This window comes from Thermobia domestica, chromosome 5, assembly GCF_964235325.1.
Source record: "Thermobia domestica chromosome 5, izTheDome1.hap1.1, whole genome shotgun sequence".
Taxonomy (NCBI): Eukaryota; Metazoa; Arthropoda; class Insecta; order Zygentoma; family Lepismatidae; genus Thermobia; species Thermobia domestica.
The window spans coordinates 147,443,886-147,467,285 of record NC_137458.1 but is presented as its reverse complement, the minus strand read 5'-3'; the positions used below and the strand labels follow the sequence as shown (position 1 = coordinate 147,467,285).

At 36.0% G+C, this 23,400-nt stretch overlaps 1 protein-coding gene across 1 annotated transcript in view; it reads right to left on the bottom strand.

Moving 5' to 3' along the window:
* The window catches only part of LOC145686158 (medium-chain acyl-CoA ligase ACSF2, mitochondrial-like), a 331,245-nt gene that overhangs the window by 277,161 nt on the left and 30,684 nt on the right, over positions 1–23,400 (bottom strand). The window contains exon 2 of the mRNA XM_081759156.1: positions 5,197–5,386. Coding sequence (XP_081615282.1) covers positions 5,197–5,386 — 190 coding nt within the window. The remainder of the gene's footprint in view (positions 1–5,196; positions 5,387–23,400) is intronic.

Genomic DNA, 23,400 nt, shown 5'->3' with positions numbered 1-23,400 from the left:
ATACTCTCGTAAAAGAATGATAATCTCTGCTATGCTATATAGGGGTTGAAAAAAGTTTACTATACCTGGTCAAATCTCTGCTATGTTAAATAGGGGTTGAAAAATAAGCCATACTCTTTTATTAGCTCTGCTGTTACATAGTCTTATGTAATTTCTGCTATGTTAAGTAGGCGGTTGGAAAATGTGTTCATTGTGTGCTATGTTCGTAGTATCTGTGTAATTTCTGGTATGTTAAAATAGTGGTCATAAAAGAGAACGAATACACCCCTGTTATGTTAGTAGCCTTTGCTATGTTACATATGTATTGGAAAATGTGGTCATGGTCTTTTATTAGCTCTGCTATGTTCGTAGTCTCTGTGTAATATCTGATTGGATTATGTGTTCATTACCTTATGTAATTTCTGCTATGTTAAAATGGGGGTTGAAAAAGTGCTCATAAAAGAGAACGAATACACCCCTAACAAGTAGTCGTAAAAGAGAACGAATACATCCCTATAACAGAGGACGCAATTTCTCGACTCGTACCTGGGTCGTCTGACATCGCGTATCAGGCGGCACTGGAAAAGTCGTTCTCTGCATCAGGCGGGACTGACGAAATGGGTGTGAGCTCAGTAGCCCAGAACCGTTATTTTTCTACTACTCCTGGTTATACCCTCCGGATTAAACAAAACCATTTATAACTACTTCGACTTAGGATAACTTATTTAGAAACGAATTTGAGAAAACTCATTTAAGAGGTTATTACAATCTTCACGTAATGCTGCGTATCTTCCGTTTTCCGGTCCGAGAGAGTTATTTCTTTACTTTGAAAAAAAAAGTTTATGTAGGTTCATCAGTGATCTTTATTCACAGAACAAAGCTTTGTCTTGCAAATAATTAAGAAAAAAAAGAAATCTTAATCAGAAAAGCAAAATAACAGAACTTCATTCCTTTATTTCAAGAAGTAGATGTTTTTGTTTTAAACAAAGCAATGAAATAATAGTGTAATAACTTCTAAATACAGCTTAAAATTGAGTGTTGGTTCCATACTTCGACAATATGGTTACATCTGCAATTGCGGTGAAACCGACTTTGCATCCCTTTCCCCGTAAAACCAATCCCAATCTTTTGAGCCTTTAGTGATTGTTCACTTTCTAGACATTGTTTAAATTATGATGAGGAACATATATTGGAGGAACGAGAATTTTAGGAAGGATAAAAGAAAAAGGATCAAAAGATTGCGATCTTTGCCAAGAATTTTAGGAATCATCGAAAAGAATGCATCAAAAGATTGCGACATTGGCCAAGTTTTCGGATCAGAGGTCACAAAATTTTTGAGTGGCCCTCTCCAGATATAAGGAGTGCAGCAAAATATTTGATTGAAATATATTGGATCTTTTGATTCAAAAAATAAAATCAACTTTCCATTGCATAATCATACGTATATCCAGTATATGCCCTCCAAACAGAATTTTACATTTTAACTTACTTTTACATATTTCACTCGAAACAAAGAATTCAAGAAATAGAAAATAATCTATGTTGTCAACGCTGCTAATTTTTTTTCTTCAAGTTGAATATATTAACCGATTTTGTAAGCCAACTAACATACAAAATTATTAACAGTACAATTTCAAACGGATACATAAAAATTAAGTGATGATGAAAACTTATCTTTATTTATCGTATGTTTATAATTTTTTATTAACGAGTAAAATTATACCCGTTAAATAAGTCACATTATATAAGTTACGATAATATTTTCATGGTGCAACGAAATTCAAGTACGCATTATATTTAGATAATTTCTAAAGCAAATGAGATTTCGTTACTTCATTCATTGTCGTATCAAGACGTAGACCTACTCTCTAATGTAGAATCTGAATCGCATGTACTCTAATCTGGAATTGAACCTTGGTATCTCATAAGGGAGACGTGTTTGCTAACCATATATCCACGAAGTTGCAAAAGATACATGAACTTCCGCAAGTCTAGTAGATACCGATTTTACTGAACTACCGTGAACTTTCTCTGCATTAAAACTACCCAATTTTACTTGACAGCTTCCTATTCTCTAAACGCTTACTTATTTGTCACATGCTTGATTCCACAGTACCGTAACATTTCAAAGGTAAATTAATTTAAAATGTAGTTCAAGAACATTCACTTGTTCTCTAAATACTTGCAAGAGAAAATAATTATACATAATTGTTATTCAATTCCGAAATTGCAGATATATTAAAAAGTATTTTATTTTTTCCTTCATAATAATTTGTGTATGAGCGTCGCAAAGAATCATTCCAAAATATACTGCGGAGTTCTCTCGCTCTTGAGTCAATCTTTTCCTGGGACAAGCAAGCCTTTCCCCTACTTGAGGAAAGCGCAAAACCAGCACAAAGTCGAGAGGCTCCATCTTTCCACCCACTTCATCCCCTCTCCTGCTTGCTACAAGGTGGTAGAGGTAGAAAATACATTTTTTACAGTCACGTTAAAATTGTGGTTACATTGCATATAAGGATAGAGTGTAAAGAACTGTTCTGTAAGGCAGGCTAATGCATGAAAGAGCCAAGCCAGAAGATGTGAACAAAGAGTAATATCAAACATTTTGTTGCCAAATCTCTCATGGACAACATTCAGGGTTGCAGATTCCATATTAAAATAATTAAATTTCTTGTTCGGTTGTTTCTCATTCATATATAGGAATGAATGCCCATAATTATCTTTTAAAAATATTTTTCATGTTAATTGAGGAGGCACGTGACATTATGACTGCATTACAGAGTCACCCCTGTTAGAAAATTAACATTTCTAAGTCTAAAAGACGTATTACATGAGGAAGCACTGCCCAGTAAGAGAGTATCACCATATTTCCATAGTTCATCTTCAATCAATTCTTCCGTTTTGAGCGAGACTTTTTCGGTTCAAGGCTCTGATCCTGGTATTCTGCCGGCTAAATTTTATCCCAGTTTTCTGTTGTACCAAACTTTTAACTTTCTTTGTGCCCCCCCCCCCATAGTAGTATTCTCAAATATTATTTTTGGAACTACATACTTTTACATTAACAGTTGAAACGTTTATTTATAATACACTTGAATATTGGTAGAGTGTGACCTTCATGGCATACGTTTGATATAAATAATCTTGAAACTAAGATGCGTGTTACTTTCCTAATCATAATCACTGGTACATTCAATGGGAAAGAAATAAAAATGACTTCTTTGGCGGTTAGGTACTTCCTAAGGATTGAAGGATCGAAAGTAAACTTCCCATCAAAGTTTCTCGGTTTTTAATAGCAGAAAAATATGATAACCCTGATTATACAGGGTTAGTCAAAAAGAATGGAGCAGAACTAAAACATATGTATCTTGTACTAAACCGACTTACAACAGCAAAATTGGTCGAAAGAATAAAGGTGATTGCAAATTCTTGTAGACATTACAAATGTTGGGTATTAGCATCCTGGGTAACACAACATACGTCAAACCGATAATACAGTTCTTTCCAGACGCGTTCGGTTATCTGCTTCACTGCACTAAAGATGCGTTGCCTCAAATATTCCAGGTCCAATGACAATAGAGAATGTACACCGAATCCTTCACAAAGTCTCAGAGGAAGAAGTTACAGACCATCAGATCGAATGATCTCGGTGGCAGGTCGGCATTGCCAAATCGTTATTTACATTTTTAACTGTTTACACAACTAGCACCTCTAGCGGGTTTGACGTAAACTACAAACAGACTATAAAACTTACAACCCTCTTCTCTTCTTTCCGACCAATTTTCGTTAAGCATTTCGTTTTAGATCAAAATAAACATGTTTTAGTTTTTACATCATTCTTTTTAAATGTATATTTAGCATTTCCGTGGAACCTAAAATTAAATATTTAATTTAATTCTTCTAATTATAAAACTGAAGCTTTTAACTCCACGATCAACAAACATAGCTATATACTATATGTACAAATTAATTTACTGAAAAAATGTTAACTTGAAATAATTTTAAAACATTTCACTATCTGCTTTCAATAAATTAGGGTTGACTTAAACTTTTGGTATAATATTTTTGTACTGCGTAACATCAGCTTGTATAGGTATTAACAAATCCACTACCTCGATTTTTAATCATATTTAACCAAGACCTGTTAATGCAGTATGCAAAACAAAAATAACCAGCAAGAGCATTTGCAAACATACAATCTGAATCTTATAGAACAATTACAAGACATTTAAAGTGTACAATGATTATCACAGTATGATTCTCTAAATAATGTTGTCAAATGCTCTATCGTTAAACGAAAGAGAGAGACGTAGTCAAATAATTCTTTGTTTAAAATTCAAATTATTGTATTTCTGATTAACTAGTAAGAAAAACAATTTCGACCAAATAGTTTCTTAATAAGGAATGCTTTTCTTTTCTTGTTTCGTCTGACGACTGTTTTCTAAAAATATATCGTGGAACTATAATAAATTTAATAACCTATAATTTTAATCTACAAACCTTATACAGGGTGGGTCATAAGTCGCTTCGCATTAGCAGTTATTCTGTTCTCAATCGACTGAAGCGGTAGTAGTTGATTGACGTAAGCAATACGTTATTGTGTGGTTCATGAATAATATGTTGTAAATAGTGATTTTACAAAGGATTTAAACCTTGTTACATTTTTTAACTAAATTAAGTTTACAATGAATAAAAAGTTATCTGAGGTTGAACTTGTGTTCGTACTTCAAAAGTGGTAGTTACGTGATCACAATTACCAAGCGCGTTCAATCGAATTTCAACTCAATTGATTTTTTCTGTCTGGAGAATGAAAAATTAATGTTATTTTCATTACGAATATAGAGCATGTAAAGGAGCGTATTACTACTGAATTCGATAAATTATCATCTAAGTACATTAATGTTTAAAATATATAATTTATGACTTGAAAACGATGGAGAGACTTTGAATACTTAATGTTACAATGTAATTCGTAATAACTCTACAGTTTCGTAGTTGATATATAACTCATTTTAGATGCATTTTCGTCCAGTGACGTATTCCGTACCCTGTATGCTAATCTAAAATTTTGAAGATAAAAAGCACAAACGTGAATATTACTAGTTATTCTGTTAACGAAAAAAAGTTCTCTTAATAGTGTGATGTTTCCGTGTCGTTTAACGCACACACACAGACATTGATATAGATAGATGTAGATATGCTTATGAATTGTATAAATACCTTTTGTCTGATTTGCGAAAAGGTCAATCGCTGTCCTTCGTGCAACGAAACCACTGCTTCTCTGTCGCTCCATTTATCAGCAGCTGAATCAACCAACTGGCCAACGTTCAACCATGTTAAGGGAACTTCTCCAGGGCAGTGAATATAGCTAGGCTTTTTCACTTGAAAATTAGGTTTCCACGTGCTAAAACTGTAACATTAAACAAATACAATTAGTGCATATCATACGATTTCTGCTTTTAATTAAAAATTCAGAATGAAATAAATGATTACAACTAGTATTACTGAAGTACGTAGGAACGCAAACACTCCAACCTGATTCTGACATACCGTACAAAATCAAAGTCCTCTTTTCTTGTGTAGTGGCTAGAGCGTGTGCTTTTATTACACGAGGTCCCTGGTTCGATTTCCAGCGAGAAAGCATCAAATGCATTGCATTGGTTCAGATCCCACTTTTAAGTGTATGTCTCGCTGCTAGCAAATAACCTAAATGCAAAGCAATCAAGATATTATGTCAGAATCAAAGCCGAAGGCAAATGTCCCCTTTCGACTAAAAGCATATAGACTTATCTGCAACATGCTTTTTCAGCATATTATTTTTTACTATTAACACCAGATTCATAGCAAATGAAGCAAGCATCTAGGCAAGTCTACTGTTGTTGCAAGTCTCATAATTTGTGTGAGAGAGATATGGCGAAAATCATTTTTGAATTGGCGAGTGCCCCTGACTTTGAAATTTTGCGCCCTGCATAAATATATATAAACATTTTCTGTTTCAGTCTCTTTACTGTGTGAAACACGGGTAATTACAATTTACAATGCTTTGGAATCGAAACACAAATTCTCCGTACTGAAGGATGTTGAGGGTATTTGATTTTGGCTTTCTTACAGGAAAATTCCATGATGGGACAGTAATTTTAATTGTTGTTAAAAATATTCTGTTGCATCTAACTTTGTTTCAGTCTTTCAGAAATATCATTTGACAAGGTTAAGTCTTGCAATATTCTGCTGCACATCATACCTGTATTTACTGCAGTGCAGTGAAAAGAAGATAACGTTCAAAGTATAGCCCTTCATGTTGGAAGTCTGCAGCCACCTTCATGCCAGTTTCTCGATTCCAACGTTGATACTACGTATTGTCCTTATAGAGGAAAATAAGTCAGTGTTGTTTCCACCTCCTGCTGGTTGGTAAAGCCTTGTCATTTCAGGAAGTGCCCATCAAGACTATGTGCCAGGGATGGCATAGTTGCATGCCATCAAGTTGCTGCATTTTCGTTGTGTTTTTCAAACCGAGTATGGTTTTTTGTTATCCTGTTGCAGCATGTTGCGCTTTCAGTTCACCAAGGATATTTTTGTCCTAGTGCAGCATATATCTACTCCAAATGCTAGGAATAAAGGTCGGAATTGATAGTACGACCGTTAAGTACGAGCTTAAAGTGAATTATCCCCTCGTAGTTCCACCACACACAGAACATGACATTACGCTCGAAATGGCCCTGATTGACGACCGGTTCTGGAAATTAGCCCTTGATCAACCACTGTTTTTGCAGATTCGGATTTCGGTAAAACACTCACTTTTCGTCGTATGTGGCAATCTATTTCAGAAAACCACATAATAAATTTTGCAGCAGTTGTCGGCTTACATCCACTTCCTCAGAGCCTGAGCTGGGGTCAACTCATGTGGCAAAATGCGGCAGCTCCTGATGGTTTGCGAGTGCTGGTAAATGGATTTTCCTCAATAGCGTACCGTATGACCTTAGAATCTGTTACCCTGGGGTAGCCACACCTTGGTTAATCTTCGACATTTTTACAATCTGCATGAAATTTCTAGAACCAACGAGGTGGCTCTGCTGTGGTTCAATTTAGGGATGGCCACAAAGTTCCGGTTCCGGCGGAACCGGTTCCGCGAGGAACCGGTTCTCGGAGATCCGGTTTTCAGAACCGGATCTTAAGAACCGGTTCCAGATCTGGATCTGAAAACCCGGTTCCAGAACCGGATCTTAGGAACCGGTTCCAGATCTGGATCTGAAAACCCGGTTCCAGAACCGGATCTTAGGAACCGGTTCCAGATCTGGATCTGAAAACCCGGTTCCAGACCTGGATCCGAAAGCCCCCAAAGACCCGTAAAGGAGGCATAAAGTTCACCTTCAAAAATAATGCAAAGAGGACCATGCGCTTGTGCCTTCCGCGCCCAGACCCGCTTGTGCCCCCAGAAAAAAAATTTGGTCCACCAGTGAGTGTTTAGCCAAATGAGTTGGCCAGTTTGCCTGTTTAACCAATGAGTTTGCCAGTTACCCAGTTTATTTAGCCAAATGAGACAAGCTGCCGCCACCTGGGCGCCTGCCTGTCGTTTCCAGCATTTCATCTAGCATACTGTTCATAGCTTGCCAGCAGCTCGGGTTTAGCGTAGGGATGATCACAAAGTTTCGGCTCTAGCGGAACCGGTTCCGCGAGGAACCGGTTCCAGACCTGGATCCGAAGAACCGGTTCCAGACCTGGATCCGAAAAACCGGTTCTGGAACCGGATCTTCTAGAACCGGATCCGTTCAGACCCGAAAACCGGTTCCACTAGGAACCGGTTCTGGCCATCCCTAGTTCAAATTGTCTTGTCCTTTTAGATGATAAATGTTTTGGGTTGCTGCTGCAGCGTTATGCCTGAGTTCGAACTTATAGTAGTACGGGCCTGACTTGAGGAAACTTTTTGGCCCCTGGGTCCCTGCCTCAGGACCCATGGTCCCTGGCCGGGGTCAATGACCTAGGGGTACATAGGACCACCCCCTCTAAATTTTGGCAGGGGTACCATGGCCCACCCCCTAAATTTTGGCAGGGGTACATAGGACCACCCCCCTTAAATTTTGGAAATTGCCAAATTAAAAATTTGGTATGGTAGCCTAGGACCATAGTATGTACCTCTATCAGTATTGGGTGTCTATGTCGTTCCCTTTCATGGGTAAAAAATTGCCAAAAAGTCAAATTTCGGGGTTTTTTGACCTAATTTATCCCCTTTGATGAGGTGTTATTACCCTATATGGTTATATGGGCGTATACAGGGATCCATTCCCTTTCATAAGACATGGGTATATTAATGTACCCCTTGAAAAATTTGGGAGGGGTACCTTGGCCCACCCCTTAAATTTTGGAAATTGACCAATTTAAACATTGGGTATTATAGTACAGGACCCTAATATGTATTATGATAAATTTGGGTGGTCCACCTCGTTCCCTTCTAGGGGTACAAAATTGCCAAAATATAAACGTAAGCAATACGTAGTACCACGTGTTTGGTTTTTGGTCGATTTTATCCCCTTTGATGAGGTGTTATTATCCTATATAGTTATATGGTCATGTATAGGGGTCTATTCCCTATCATAAGACATAGGTACATTTGTGCACTCCTTTAAAAATTTGGGAGGGGTACTTTGGCCCACCCCTTAAACTTTAGAAATTGCTCATTTTATATATGTGGTATTATAGTACTGGACCCTAACATGTATTATGATAAATTTGGGTGGTCCACCTTGTTCCCTTTTAGGGGTACAAAATTGCCAAAATATAAACGTAAGCAATACGTTGTACCACGTGTTTGGTTTTGACCTAATTTATCCCCTTGGATGAGATCCTATTACCTTATATGATTATATGGTCATGTATAGGAGTCTATTCCCTATCATAAGACATAGGTACATTTGTGCACCCTTTAAAAAATTTGGGAGGGGTACTTTGGCCCACCCCTTAAATTTTAGAAATTGCTCAATTTAAACATTTGGTATTATAGTACTGGACCCTAACATGTATTATGATAAATTTGGGTGGTCCACCTCGTTCCCTTTCATGGGTACGAAATGCCAAATTTTAGTACAACCACGTGTTTGTTTTGGCTCAATTTATCCCCTTGGATGAGGTCCTATTACCTTATATGATTATATGGTTATGTATATTGGTCCATTCCCTATTATAAGACATGGGTATATTGATGCACCCCGGGAGGGGTACCTTGGCCCACCTCTTTATTTTGGAAATTGCCCAATTTAAACATTTGGTATAATAGTATAAGACCCTAATATATATATATATATATATATATATATATATATATATATATTACTATAAATTTGGGTGGTCCATCTCGTTCCCTTTCATGGGTACGAAATTGCCAAATTTTAGTACAACCACGTGTTTCGTTTTTCACCTAATTTATTCACTTGGATGAGGTCCTATTACCTAATATGATTATATGGTCATGTATAGGGGTCCATTTTCTATCATAAGACATAGGTACATTGATGCACCCCGGGAGGGGTACCATAGCCAATCCCTTAAATTTTGGAAATTTTTCAATTTAAGCATTCGCTATCATAGTACATGACCTCAATATGTATCATGATAAATTTGGGTGGTCCACCTTGTTCCCTTTCATGAGTAAAAAAAATGCCAAAATATAAACATAAGCAATATGTTGTATCACGTGTTTGGTTTTTGGCCCAATTTATCCCGTTTGATGCGGTCTTATACCGTATATGGTCATATGGTCATGTATATAGGTTCATTCCCTATCATAAGACATGAGTACATTGATGCACCCTTTAAAAATTTGGGAGGGGTATCTTGACTCATCCACTCAGTTTTAGAAATTGTTTAATATAAGCATTTGGTATCTTCGTACAGGTCTTCAATATGTACCACTATAAATTTGGATGGTCCACATCGTTCCCTTTCATGGGTAAAGAACTACCAAAAATCAAATTTCGGAGGTTATTGACTCCTATTTAGCACGTTATATGGTTTATTACCTTTATATGTTTATGTTCTCTTTTAAATTTGGGAATTATAAAATAACATAATTTGGTAAACGTTTTCTAGGACCCATTGTAGATGTTGGTGTTCCTCTTATGGCCAAATATTCAAAATTTAAAGGTTATTGACCGGCTTTATTATTGAATAACTACAGGATTTATTACTTTTTCATAAGACACAGGTGTATTTGTGTACCAATCTTAAATTTTGGGAGGGGTACATTTCTTATTGTCATATCAATAATTGGTAATTGTTCTTTGGGTAAATCATTATGATCACGTGATCAGTTATTGACCTATGATGGGATTAGGAGTCCAGGACATTGGTACATTTAAACTTTGTAGGATAATTTGAGAATGCGTCATTGGTATTGATTATTACAGCCAAATATAAACGTAAGCAATACGATGTACCACGTGATTGACCTTGATGAGGTAGTGTACAGGGATACATAGCTAACCTTATTCAATCTTATGACTCATAGTCTTAAGGGAATACATGCTACAACACTGGCAAAGTTATTGTTGATGCAATTTGATTGGTTGATCACTATCTTTCGTGCAATCTGATTGGCTGATCACTATCTTTCGTGCAATCTGATTGGTTGCTGAGTTTCAAATCTTTGCTGCATTCAGTTTTAAGTTTTATTTAACATTTAAAAATCTTGGTTTCGTTCAACATTTTGCACTCACTGATAAATATGATCAAAACCGTTTATTTGTTAATCGAATAGTTAAAAACCGGGTAAAGTTTGACGGTTAACCGTGAGACGTGAAATTTTTTTTAGTTTGAAAATTTTTTGTTTGAAAGTTTTTGTTTGAAAACTCTTGTTTCAAATTTGTGTTTGATTTTTTGTTTCAGAATTTTGTTTGAAATTTGTTTCAAAATTTTTTGTTTGAAAATTTTTTTGTTTGAAAATTTTTTGTTTAAAATTTTTTCGTTTGAAATTTTTCGTTTGAAATTTTTTTTGTTTCGAATTTTGTTTTTTCAAAATTTTGTTTGAAAATTTTTTTCGTTTTAAAATTTTGTTTGAATTTTTCGTTTCCAAATTTTTTCGTTTCAAAAATTTTGTTTCAAAGTTTGGTTTGACATTTTTAAAAGTTTGTGCACTCATTAGTAAAGAACCGGAACTGTTTAGAACTAAAACCTCTGGCAACATTGTGGTGCAATAGTACACGTCGGAACATGATAATGCAACGTCATCAGTTTTGCATCATATATAAGTATCGTTCGAGTTAGTATTCATGATAACATCATCATGGCTACTTGTCTGCAGTTTCTAAACACACGTGATGTGATGAAATCATTTACCAAGATTACTGATTTACAACAGAATGTACCTTATAGAATCTTAGCTAGCCAAATGATCCCTACAAAGTTTGGATTAAGAATCGTAGTGAAGCTTGAAAATGATAAGAATATAATTTTACCGGCAAGATATTTACCCATGGAAGCATCAAAACAAGAAGAACTGCTGCGTTTCTTAAATACTGGATCTGTATCTTTATGTTACAAAGGATTCTTGGGTCGAAGTCATCAATTTGAATTTAGTACACAGCCAGATTCGTCAGCAATTGTGATGAAATCATGAATTCAAACGTCAGCACATTAGACATAGTTGTATGAATTTGGTTGGTCAGCATGACGTCAGCAACTGTGATGAAACTATAAATTCAAACGTCAGCACATTCCTTTCCAATGACGTCAGCCGTAGTTCTATAAATCAACCAATACACTGTCATCCCACGAAATCATTTGAGCAAGTGCTTTTCAGGTGGAAAGATGTGTACTTCTAACGATAAAGAGTTCATCTTCGCAAGCTATTATCCAATAAATATATTTCAAACAAAACATGTGATGATTGGTATCAGTGCTAGAACATTTGAACCAGTGATTCGATTGGGCAAAGCAGAACAATTTGGTGTACAACTGACCCTTGAAGAATGGCAAATATTATGTTCACGAATCGACCAAATGAACGATTATTTTCATGATGAGCTAAATGTGACCATAGTCAAATCATTAGGCTCAAATCATGAAGTGGTGCTGCGTACAGTCCTCGAAGAGAAGATGGTGCTGTTACGTAAAAAGAGTACATTCCATGTCCCTCGCAACATGGTGTATCTAACGGAAACAGAATGGAACAAATTCATCAGCGTATTTCAGTGTGTTAAACACGCAGTGGAAGTGTGCAACAAAACAAGTATATTCCTGAAAAAGTACTATTTTGAAAAATGTGTTATGCATATTGTACAACATGTATCTAGATATTGTGATGGTTGTCAACATCGTTCGTGGGTGCATAACTGTATTGATAAACAGTTTATTTGTGATCAAATGGACATTGAGTTTCCACCAATTGATATTGCATTAGACCTTAAAAGACTTCAATTGGAATTAAAATTATATGCTAAAGACAAACTAGTGCAAGAAGTTCAAAATACATTGTATCGACAATATCCAGAACCACTATCTGGTATGGATGTATGTGGAGTGTAATAAAATGATCCATTTCAATGAATTGTGTTTTTTCATTTCAAGTACAACCCCATATTCTGATGTGTACTATTGCACCACAATGTTGCCAGAGGTTTTAGTTCTACAGTTCCGGTTCTTTACTAATGAGTGCACAAACTTTTAAAAATGTCAAACAAAAATTTTCAAACAAAATTTTAAACCAAAAAAAATTTCAAACAAAAACTTTTAAACAAAAAAATTTGGAAACGAAAAATTTCAAACGAAAAAATTTTAAACAAAAAATTTTCAAACAAAATTTTGCAACAAAAAAAATTAAAAATTTTCAAACAAAAAAATTTTCAAACAAAAAATTTTGAAACATAAATTTCAAACAAAATTCTGAAACAAACATTTTTGAACTAAAAATATCAAACGAAAAAATGTCAAACCAAAGTTTCAAACTTTTTAAATGTTAAACAAAACTTAAAACTGAATGCAGCAAAGATTTGAAACTCAGCAACCAATCAGATTGCACGAAAGATAGTGATCAGCCAATCAGATTGCACGAAAGATAGTGATCAACCAATCAAATTGCATCAACAATAACTTTGCCAGTGTTGTAGCATGTATTCCCTTAAGACTATGAGTCATAAGATTGAATAAGGTTAGCTATGTATCCCTGTACACTACCTCATCAAGGTCAATCACGTGGTACATCGTATTGCTTACGTTTATATTTGGCTGTAATAATCAATACCAATGACGCATTCTCAAATTATCCTACAAAGTTTAAATGTACCAATGTCCTGGACTCCTAATCCCATCATAGGTCAATAACTGATCACGTGATCATAATGATTTACCCAAAGAACAATTACCAATTATTGATATGACAATAAGAAATGTACCCCTCCCAAAATTTAAGATTGGTACACAAATACACCTGTGTCTTATGAAAAAGTAATAAATCCTGTAGTTATTCAATAATAAAGCCGGTCAATAACCTTTAAATTTTGAATATTTGGCCATAAGAGGAACACCAACATCTACAATGGGTCCTAGAAAACGTTTACCAAATTATGTTATTTTATAATTCCCAAATTTAAAAGAGAACATAAACATATAAAGGTAATAAACCATATAACGTGCTAAATAGGAGTCAATAACCTCCGAAATTTGATTTTTGGTAGTTCTTTACCCATGAAAGGGAACGATGTGGACCATCCAAATTTATAGTGGTACATATTGAAGACCTGTACGAAGATACCAAATGCTTATATTAAACAATTTCTAAAACTGAGTGGATGAGTCAAGATACCCCTCCCAAATTTTTAAAGGGTGCATCAATGTACTCATGTCTTATGATAGGGAATGAACCTATATACATGACCATATGACCATATACGGTAATAAGACCGCATCAAACGGGATAAATTGGGCCAAAAACCAAACACGTGATACAACATATTGATTATGTTTATATTTTGGCATTTTTTTTTACTCATGAAAGGGAACAAGGTGGACCACCCAAATTTATCATGATACATATTGAAGTCATGTACTATGATAACGAATGCTTAAATTGAAAAATTTCCAAAATTTAAGGGATTGGCTATGGTACCCCTCCCGGGGTGCATCAATGTACCTATGTCTTATGATAGAAAATGGACCCCTATACATGACCATATAATCATATTAGGTAATAGGACCTCATCCAAGTGAATAAATTAGGTGAAAAACGAAACACGTGGTTGTACTAAAATTTGACAATTTCCTACCCATGAAAGGGAACGAGATGGACCACCCAAATTTATAGTAATATATATATATATTAGGGTCTTATACTATTATACCAAATGTTTAAATTGGGCAATTTCCAAAATAAAGAGGTGGGCCAAGGTACCCCTCCCGGGGTGCATCAATATACCCATGTCTTATAATAGGGAATGGACCAATATACATAACCATATAATCATATAAGGTAATAGGACCTCATCCAAGGGGATAAATTAGGTAAAAAACGAAACACGTGGTTGTACTAAAATTTGGCATTTCGTACCCATGAAAGGGAACGAGGTGGACCACCCAAATTTATCATAATACATGTTAGGGTCCAGTACTATAATACCAAATGTTTAAATTGAGCAATTTCTAAAATTTAAGGGGTGGGCCAAGGTATCCATCCCAAATTTTTTAAAGGGTGCACAAATGTACCTATGTCTTATGATAGGGAATAGACCCCTATACATGACCATATAATCATATAAAGTAATAGGATCTCATCCAAGGGGATAACTTAGGTCAAAACCAAACACGTGGTACAACGTATTGCTTACGTTTATATTTTGGCAATTTTGTACCCCTAAAAGGGAACAAGGTGGACCACCCAAATTTATCATAATACATGTTAGGGTCCAGTACTATAATACCACATATATAAAATGAGCAATTTCTAAAATTTAAGGGGTGGGCCAAAGTACCCCTCCCAAATTTTTAAAGGAGTGCACAAATGTATGATCTGTCAGGAAAGTAAATGTACACCTATTTTTCGAGTCTGGCATTCCTGCACTCCATCCGTGGAGAGTATGAGAATTAAATCAATCAAATGTTTACTGAGGGGCAAAAAGAAAAGCTTAATCTGAATAAGACATTGCAGAGGGGCACAAGCTGTGAATACGAATAGTGCATTGTGTAAATAAAGGACGACACCGAAAGAGAAAGCTAGAAACAGCTGTTAAACTTACAAAAAAAGAGTAAAAATTGTCGAAGTGGGAACATAAAACACAAATACAATAAATACGCCGACAACTAAACGGTTACCATGCCATGATCTTGGTGTAGTGGTTAAGGTGCTGGCTTACAAATGCAAAGGACTCAAGTTCGAATCCTCGGCAAGGACATTTTTAAAAATTTTTGTTAATAATACATACAACTCATGAGAGATGGTAAAAGAGGTCGTATTTAGTTTTTCGTAGCAATTATTATTGGTAATGTTTAGTACTGATAATACTTTTTGTCTTTGCGTATTGCTTTTATTCTTGTCTTCATTTCGAAAGAGAAGAATATCCGAACAAATGCCACCAAAATTCCTCATATTTTGAATGTAAACGCCATTTGCAATTAGTGAAGAATAAAAATTGAACGTTCCGATGTAGCTGCAAAAAGTAAAAAGAAAAACATGGAAGTGGACCATACTCATGGTTATTAAAAATACAATTTCTACATGCCTTACATCTCCCGACCACGTTTCTACGTTAGCAAGTAAGAGGTTTGTGTTTAGGTTAGGTTGGTCAATACGTTTTGCTAAGGGGCCCGGTTTAGCTCTGACGCACCACAGGTGCGAGAAGGGAGAAAAACACTTTTTCTCTCTCCCTCTGTGTGTCTACTTATCTATCTATTTGTATATATATAACGCTATTTGTGAATGCCATAACCACCCTAATTTTCAGCGGATTGAGACGAAACTTGGCACAAACATTAATTGTTGAAATATCTTGATGAGTTCGTTAACCAGAATAATCAGATGAAAATGTTCAAAATGATGGCCCTTCAAACTCTTAAAAAGTTCCAAGGGAACCAAATTTCGCCCATAAATAGGTATTCAGAAAGTTTGAATAAATTTTCCTCTTTTACTGAAATATTTGTGTGCAGAAACTTATTGAAATATTGGACCCGATTAATCGCCTAAAGAAGGTTCACGCCCTTTCGCTACGGTCAGTTTTTTTTTTGCAGGAGGGGGTTATTTTCCTATTGGAACAAGATGATTGATTGTTAGCGATGATATGAAATTACACATTGAAAGTGAAGTAACTTGTGACACGTGTTATTTGAAAGAGTAATATAATAAATGTGCATTCCTCTAACACAGAGAACTGTAAATCATGTATTTCGAGTTCGGGAGCCTGAATGGCGAGGAGTGTTATTTGATTTGCTTTTTAGTAACACATTGCATTGCAAATAAAGGTAGGCAACATTAGTGGTAAATAATAATAATAATAATAATAATAATAATAATAATAATAATAATAATAATAATAATAGGTGTTGTTTGTGGCAACGTAATATCTTAATCAATTCTTCTTCAAACGTAATGATTGTAACGCCATATCTCCCTTACAAACAAAATATTAGCAATTTATATCGAGAGAACGAGAAACTGTAGAGCGATGGGAGCAACGTTGGACAGTATGCACTCATAGTACTCAGAAAAGTAAGCGATTTCAATGCAAAATGAACGAAGAGTCATTGTCATGGGTACTCATGGGGCCACGGCAGAGCCCTCTTTAGGCAAAATGTCAATAACTTATATCGAGAGGTGATACTGGGATGGGACCAACTTTGGACACCGTGGACCCATAAAGCGCATCGAAAAAAATAGGGGGGGTGCGCCAGCCAGCCTTACTTATTTCCACGTAATAATATAAAATTATGTTGTCGAAATACACACACGAGTTAGTTACTAATATTTCATATTATTATTATTATTATTATCGACAGCGTCTTTTCATTACGTGTGCGTGTTTGACATGAAGCCAAAGAGAAGATCCATCATTCGTAGAAAGAATAATAATCAGTTACTTTAACTGTGAACGACAGCGAAAAATACGGAAAGAGTGGACTACCTGTAGCGTAAAGAAGCAATATTTTCTCTCAAAAGGATAAAAAATCAAGCCGAGATTGATTCGAACTCGCATGGACGGCGCGAAAAGCCAGTGCTTTGTCCACTTTTTTTTTTAACTGACTCACTGAACGTGTTTCAGTAACTTACTTATTGCTAATTTTACTTGCTTCACTCGTTTAACTTGCTTTTTCTAATAACTTATAACGACAGGGACACGAACACAGAAACATCGAGAACAGTTAAAAATCATAGATGCTCTCCCGCCGGGAATCGAACACGGAACTCCATACACCAAAGGCGCACGTGCTAGCGACTAGACCAGCGGGAAGGGCACCACTCTCTCCCTGTGTCGTTAGGGATTACGACCACTGTCTTGCCAGCTATCACTTCTGTGGGTTGTATACTATGATCACATGTTTCTTCTCTGCTGGAAGAGTAAAACCTACATTATATGTAATACATGAGGTATTTAGACCTACATGCTCTTCATATAATGTAATAAAAGGGTCATGCTGGGAATACGAAAAAGAACATTCCTTGGACAAAACGGAAACTATTGGCATCAGAAATATTTATCTACGAGGCATGCGCAGTAGTATATTTCAGAATAGTTACTGTTTTGTTCAGTAAACGAAGAAAGGGGTATAAAAAAGCAAATATGTCGCGTCAACGAGATCGACCAGATTTGACAGGGGCGGAAGCAGATGTATAGTAATACAACAACTTCGCTCAGTTGATACGAGCCGAGCCGGTTGATATCACTACCCGAGTTGGTCTTCTGCTTGGGCTCAAGAATTCGACCGTGCAGGTCTCAGCCTTAATTTTAAGAACTACAGTATATACTTATATTGGTGATTACGACATTTGAGGCTGTCTCGTAATAATAATAAAAAAACTCTTGTCTTCTCGTTATCTAGACGAGACGAGATACACTAAAATTGCCCCACGAGATGCACCAAAATTACGAGAGGAGACGCACCCTTGCCGTGAGCAACACTAAAAGTATCCCACATTACTGCCTACATTTCTCATGGCTTTCGGTTTCCAGTCTAATCAGGCCATTATTTCAAAACGAGTTAAAACGAGCTGAACCAGCGAGAGAGCCATTATAAAACTCGACTCAACTCGAAACTCGACCTCGAAAACAGCGCCTTGGCTTGGAACTCAACTCAAGAAAAATATCTTTGACTCGACTCGGATTGAACTCGAGTCGAGTCGAATTTTGGCTCGACTCCTGCTCATCCCTATTCGTATTTGTATTTTGTTTCCACTTCAACAATTTCTACTCTTTTTTTTCTTCGTTTACCTATTGTTTCTGGATTTCTCTGTCGGTGTCGTCCTTTATTAACACCATGCACTATTCTTATTCCCAGCTTGTGACCCGCTTCAATGTCTTATTCAGTTTAGGCTTTTCTCCTTACATTGACTTGACATGTGATTGATTTAATTCTCACTTTCCGCGCACGACCGATGAAAATGTTTTATTATTATTATTATTATTATTATTATTATTATTATTATTATTATTATTATTATTATTATTATACTATTGAACTTGCACGGCGAAATTACTGTATAATACGATATTATTTCAGTAATTTTATTCCATTGTATGTTATTTAATTTATTAATGGGCACTAAATTGTCTCCAGATCAACGAATAAATTAACTACGGCATGCACTTTGGTGGAAATATCATTACATGAACATGTTTGGAACGAACCAATAATCTTATTGCAATGGTATTTCCACCAAAGTGCATGCCGTAGTTAATTTATTCGTTGATCTGGAGACAATTTAGTGCCCATTAATAAACTAAATAACATACAATGGAGTAAAATTAAAGAAATGATATCGCATTATACAGTAATTTCGCCGTGCAAGTTCAATAGTATAATAATAATAATAATAATAATAATAATAATAATAATAATAATAATAATAATAATAATAATAAAACATTTGTATCGGTCGTGCGCGGAAAGTGAGAATTAAATCAATCACATGTGAAGTCAATGTAAGAAGAAAAGCCTAAACTGAATAAGACATTGAAGCGGGTCACAAGCTGGGAATAAGAATAGTGCACGGTGTAAATAAAGGACGACACCGAAAGAGAAATCCAGAAACAGCAGGTAAAAGGAGAAAAAAGAGTAGACATTGTTGAAGTGGAAACATAAAATACAAACACGAATAGGGATAAGCACAAGTCGAGCCAAAATTCAATTCGACTCGAGTACAATTTGAGTCGAGTCAAAGGTAATTTTCTTGAATTGAGTTCCGAGCCAAGTCGCTGTTTTCGAGGTCGAGTTTCGAGTTGAGTTGAGTTTGATAATGGCTCTCTCGCTCGTTCAGCTCGTTTTAACTCGTTTTGAAATATTGGCCTGATCAGACTGGAAAGCAAAAGCCATGAGAAATGTAAGCAGTAATGTGGAATACTTTTAGTGTTGCTCACGACAGAGGTGCGTCTCATCTCGTAATTTTAGTGCATCTCGTGGGGCAATTTTAGTGTATCTCGTCTCGTCTAGATAACGAGAAGACAAGAGTTTATTATTATTATTATTATTATTATTATTATTATTATTATTATTATTATTATTATTACGAGACAGCCTTAAATGTCGTAATCACCAATATAAGTATATACTGTAGTTCTTAAAATCAAGGCTGAAATCTGCACGGTCGAATTCTTGAGCCCAAGCAGAAGACCAACTCGGGTAGTGATATCAACCGGCTCGGCTCGTATCAACTGAGCGAACAGCTCGAGTCGGCTCGGTTGGGATGAGCCGATGACCCGAGCCGGCTTAGTTGGAACAAGCCATCGACTCAGCTCAATTGAGCCGATGGCTCGAGCTTTCTCGGTTGGGATGGGTCACCTACTCGGCTCATGTGAACCGGTTCGAGCCAGCTAAGTTGAAACTAGTTCATCAGCACGTTTCGACTCAGCTCAACTAAGCCGATGGCTCAAATCGGCTCGGTGTGGTGAGCTGTTGGCTCGGCTCACTTCTCGATTCGGTTCGATATTGAATGAGCTGTAAGCCGAGCCGCTCGAGCCGTTGAGAAGCCCAAACCCGGTCCCAGCTGTTTTGAATATGTTTGGATGAAGCCTATAACTTTTAACAATTTTTTGCTCGAGCCCGAATACTTGCCCCTTCGGAACTCAAACCCAGAACATGACCGATGTCCTTGCCTCCTGAAGACTTCCAGACGACCAAGATCGACAGTCAATTAGCTTTTACTATTCAGATACAAACCGTATATCTTTTAAAGATTATACATGGAGTTGATATAATAATAATAATAATAATAATAATAATAATAATAATAGTTTTAAACTTGCCCTGAAATTTTTGCAAAACTTACTTAAAAGTAGAGATTTCGGGGAAAGGGTTCCGTACCTTCAAGACACACCTCTGCAACTACCAACATTTTAAACTAGAACCTTTTATTGAAGTTTCATGTAGAAAGTTTGTTTTGAGGAAAATAACTGTAATAAATATAACTGAATATCACACGACAGTAAGGCATATAATAAACTAATTTTTAGAATATGCAGAGGTGAATATAAAAGCTTTGCTACAAAAATACCTACACAGAGCATAATTCAATGAGCTCTGAAATAGAATGTAACGAAATAGCCTATGAGATTCAGTCTACAGAGCAATTGTTACTTAAAGAATGGACATACACTATTTCGAGAATCGAGACAAGACGGGAAATGTTTACGATACTTTTCGTCTCGTCTCGATTCTCATCTCCAAAGAGAGACGAAAATTTTAATTTAGCCCTGACCCGTCTCGAATGTAAAATGTTAATTCTCATGTTATTTTATTTGTTTTAGAAACGAGATTAGAAACTCCTCTTCTCGTGAGCAACATTAAACCAAACCGAAATATTCTTTCCAAATGTCACGTTTCTGCTTGTAATGGTATGACCTGAGCGATAATTTAGCTTCTAGCTTTTAATCTTCTACGAGATAATAATAATTATCATTATTACTATTCCTGAAGATTTGATAGTTCAAGTATTGAAACATCCGAGTATTCAAATATCTGAATATAATAAAAGGTGTGTTATCGCTGATCAATCGCCATCAAAAATCCTAAAATAAAAATTAAAAAAAAAAAATTGCAATGTGCATTCGCACAAACACCTTGACTACTGAACCGCGATCGCTACGCGGTAAACGATCCGTCTTTAGTCTGGTTACGTTAGGTTTCTTTGTCTCCGCTTGCAAACTTGTATGTTATATTTTTCGATTCAAAATGCCTTTCGTATTTCTTTTATGAAGTCGGCAAAGTTTATATTAATAACTTGAGTTTTTCTTAAACCACTGGTTCACAAGTTCGTTCTTTCTCCACACGAAACTACAAATATGACAGATTGAATTCGCATACTCCCCATTTCTTTCAAAGCAGTCGCCATTACCTGGGCAAAGACTTATTTCCGCCACGGTTCATATTAACCAAAATAAATTCATTTTTCGGAAGCGGAACTTTCACTTTCCGGATTTCGCAAAATTATGGAATTCAGTTATACTCCGGAATTCAGAAGAATTTCGGAACTCGGAAAGAATCCGGAATTTAGAAAATTCCGGAATTGAGAAAAAAACCAACTTTCGAAAAAATCCGGATTTTCCGAATTCCGGAATGTTAACGAAATCAGAAATTTCTAAATTCCGGATTTTTCCGAATTCCGAAATTATTACAAAACTGGAATTTTCCGAATTCCGGAATTTGTCCGGCTTTACTTTCGGGAGTCCGAAAACTAATAATTCCGGAACGGGCTATCCCTAGTTTATACACAACCTTTCAGAACACTAAGCTAGTAGCTGTCTACAAACAAACAAGTAATGCAAAGCATGTTGTATACTGCAATACGTCATGTATTAAAATCCGACACCATGACCCTTTTATTACATTATATGAAGAGCATGTAGGTCTAAATACCTCATGTATTACATATAATGTAGGTTTTACTCTTCCAGCAAAGAAGAAAGATGTGATCATAGTATACAACCCACAGAAGTGATAGCAGGCAATACAGTGGTCGTAATCCCTAACGACACAGGAAGTGAGCGTTGCCATCGCCGCTGGTCTAGAGGCTAGCACGTGAGCCTTGGGTGTATGGAGTCTCGGGTTCGATTCTCGGCGGGAGAGCATCTATCATTTTTAACTGTTCTCGATGTTTCTGTGCTCGTGTCCCTGTCGTTATAAGTTATTAGAAAAAGCAAGTTAAACGAGTGAAGCAAGTAAAATTAGCAATAAGTAAGTTACTGAAACGCGTTCGGTGAGTCAGTTAAAAAAATAGTGGACAAAGCACTGGCTTTTCACGCCGTCCATGCGAGTTCGAATCAATCTCGGCTTGATATTTTATCCATTTGAGAGAAAGTATTGTTTCTTTTCGCTACAGGATGGATTTTCTCTTTGGTTTCATGTCAAACATGCTCACGTAATGAAAAGACGCTATAGATAATAATAATAATAATAATAATAATAATAATAATAATAATAATAATAATAATAATATGAAATATTAGTAGATAACTCGTGTGTGTATTTCGACAGTATAATTTTATATTACTATGTGAAAATAAGTAAGGCTGGCTGGCGCCCGCCTCAATAATTTTTTCGATACGCCTTATGGGTCCACGGTGTCCAACGTTGGTCCCATCCCAGTATCACCTCCTGTTTTCTCGATATAAGCTATCGACATTTTGCCTAAAGAGGGCTCTGCCGTGGCCCCATGAGTACCCATGACAATGACTCTTCGTTCATTTTGCATTGAAATCGCTTACTTTTCTGAGTACTATGAGTGCATACTGTCCAACGTTGCTCCCATCGCTCTACAGTTTCCGTTCTCTCGATATAAATTGCTAATATTTTGTTTGTAAGGGAGATATGGCGTTACAATCATTACGTTTGAAGAAGAACTGAGGAAGATATTGCCTTGCCACAAACAACACCTATTATTATTATTATTATTATTATTATTATTATTATTATTATTATTATTGTTGTTGTTGTTTTACATACCACTAATGTTGCCTACCTTTATTTGCAATGCAATGTGTTACTAAAAAGCAAATCAAATAACACTCCTCGCCATTCAGGCTCCCGAACTCGAAATACATGATTTACAGTTCTCTGTGTTAGAGGAATGCACATTTATTATATTACTCTTTCAAATAACACGTGTCACAAGTTACTTCACTTTCAATGTGTAATTTCATATCATCACTAACAATCAATCATCTTGTTCCAATAGGAAAATAACCCCCTCCTGCAAAAAAAAAAAAAAAAACTGACCGTAGCGAAAGGGCGTGAACCTTCTTT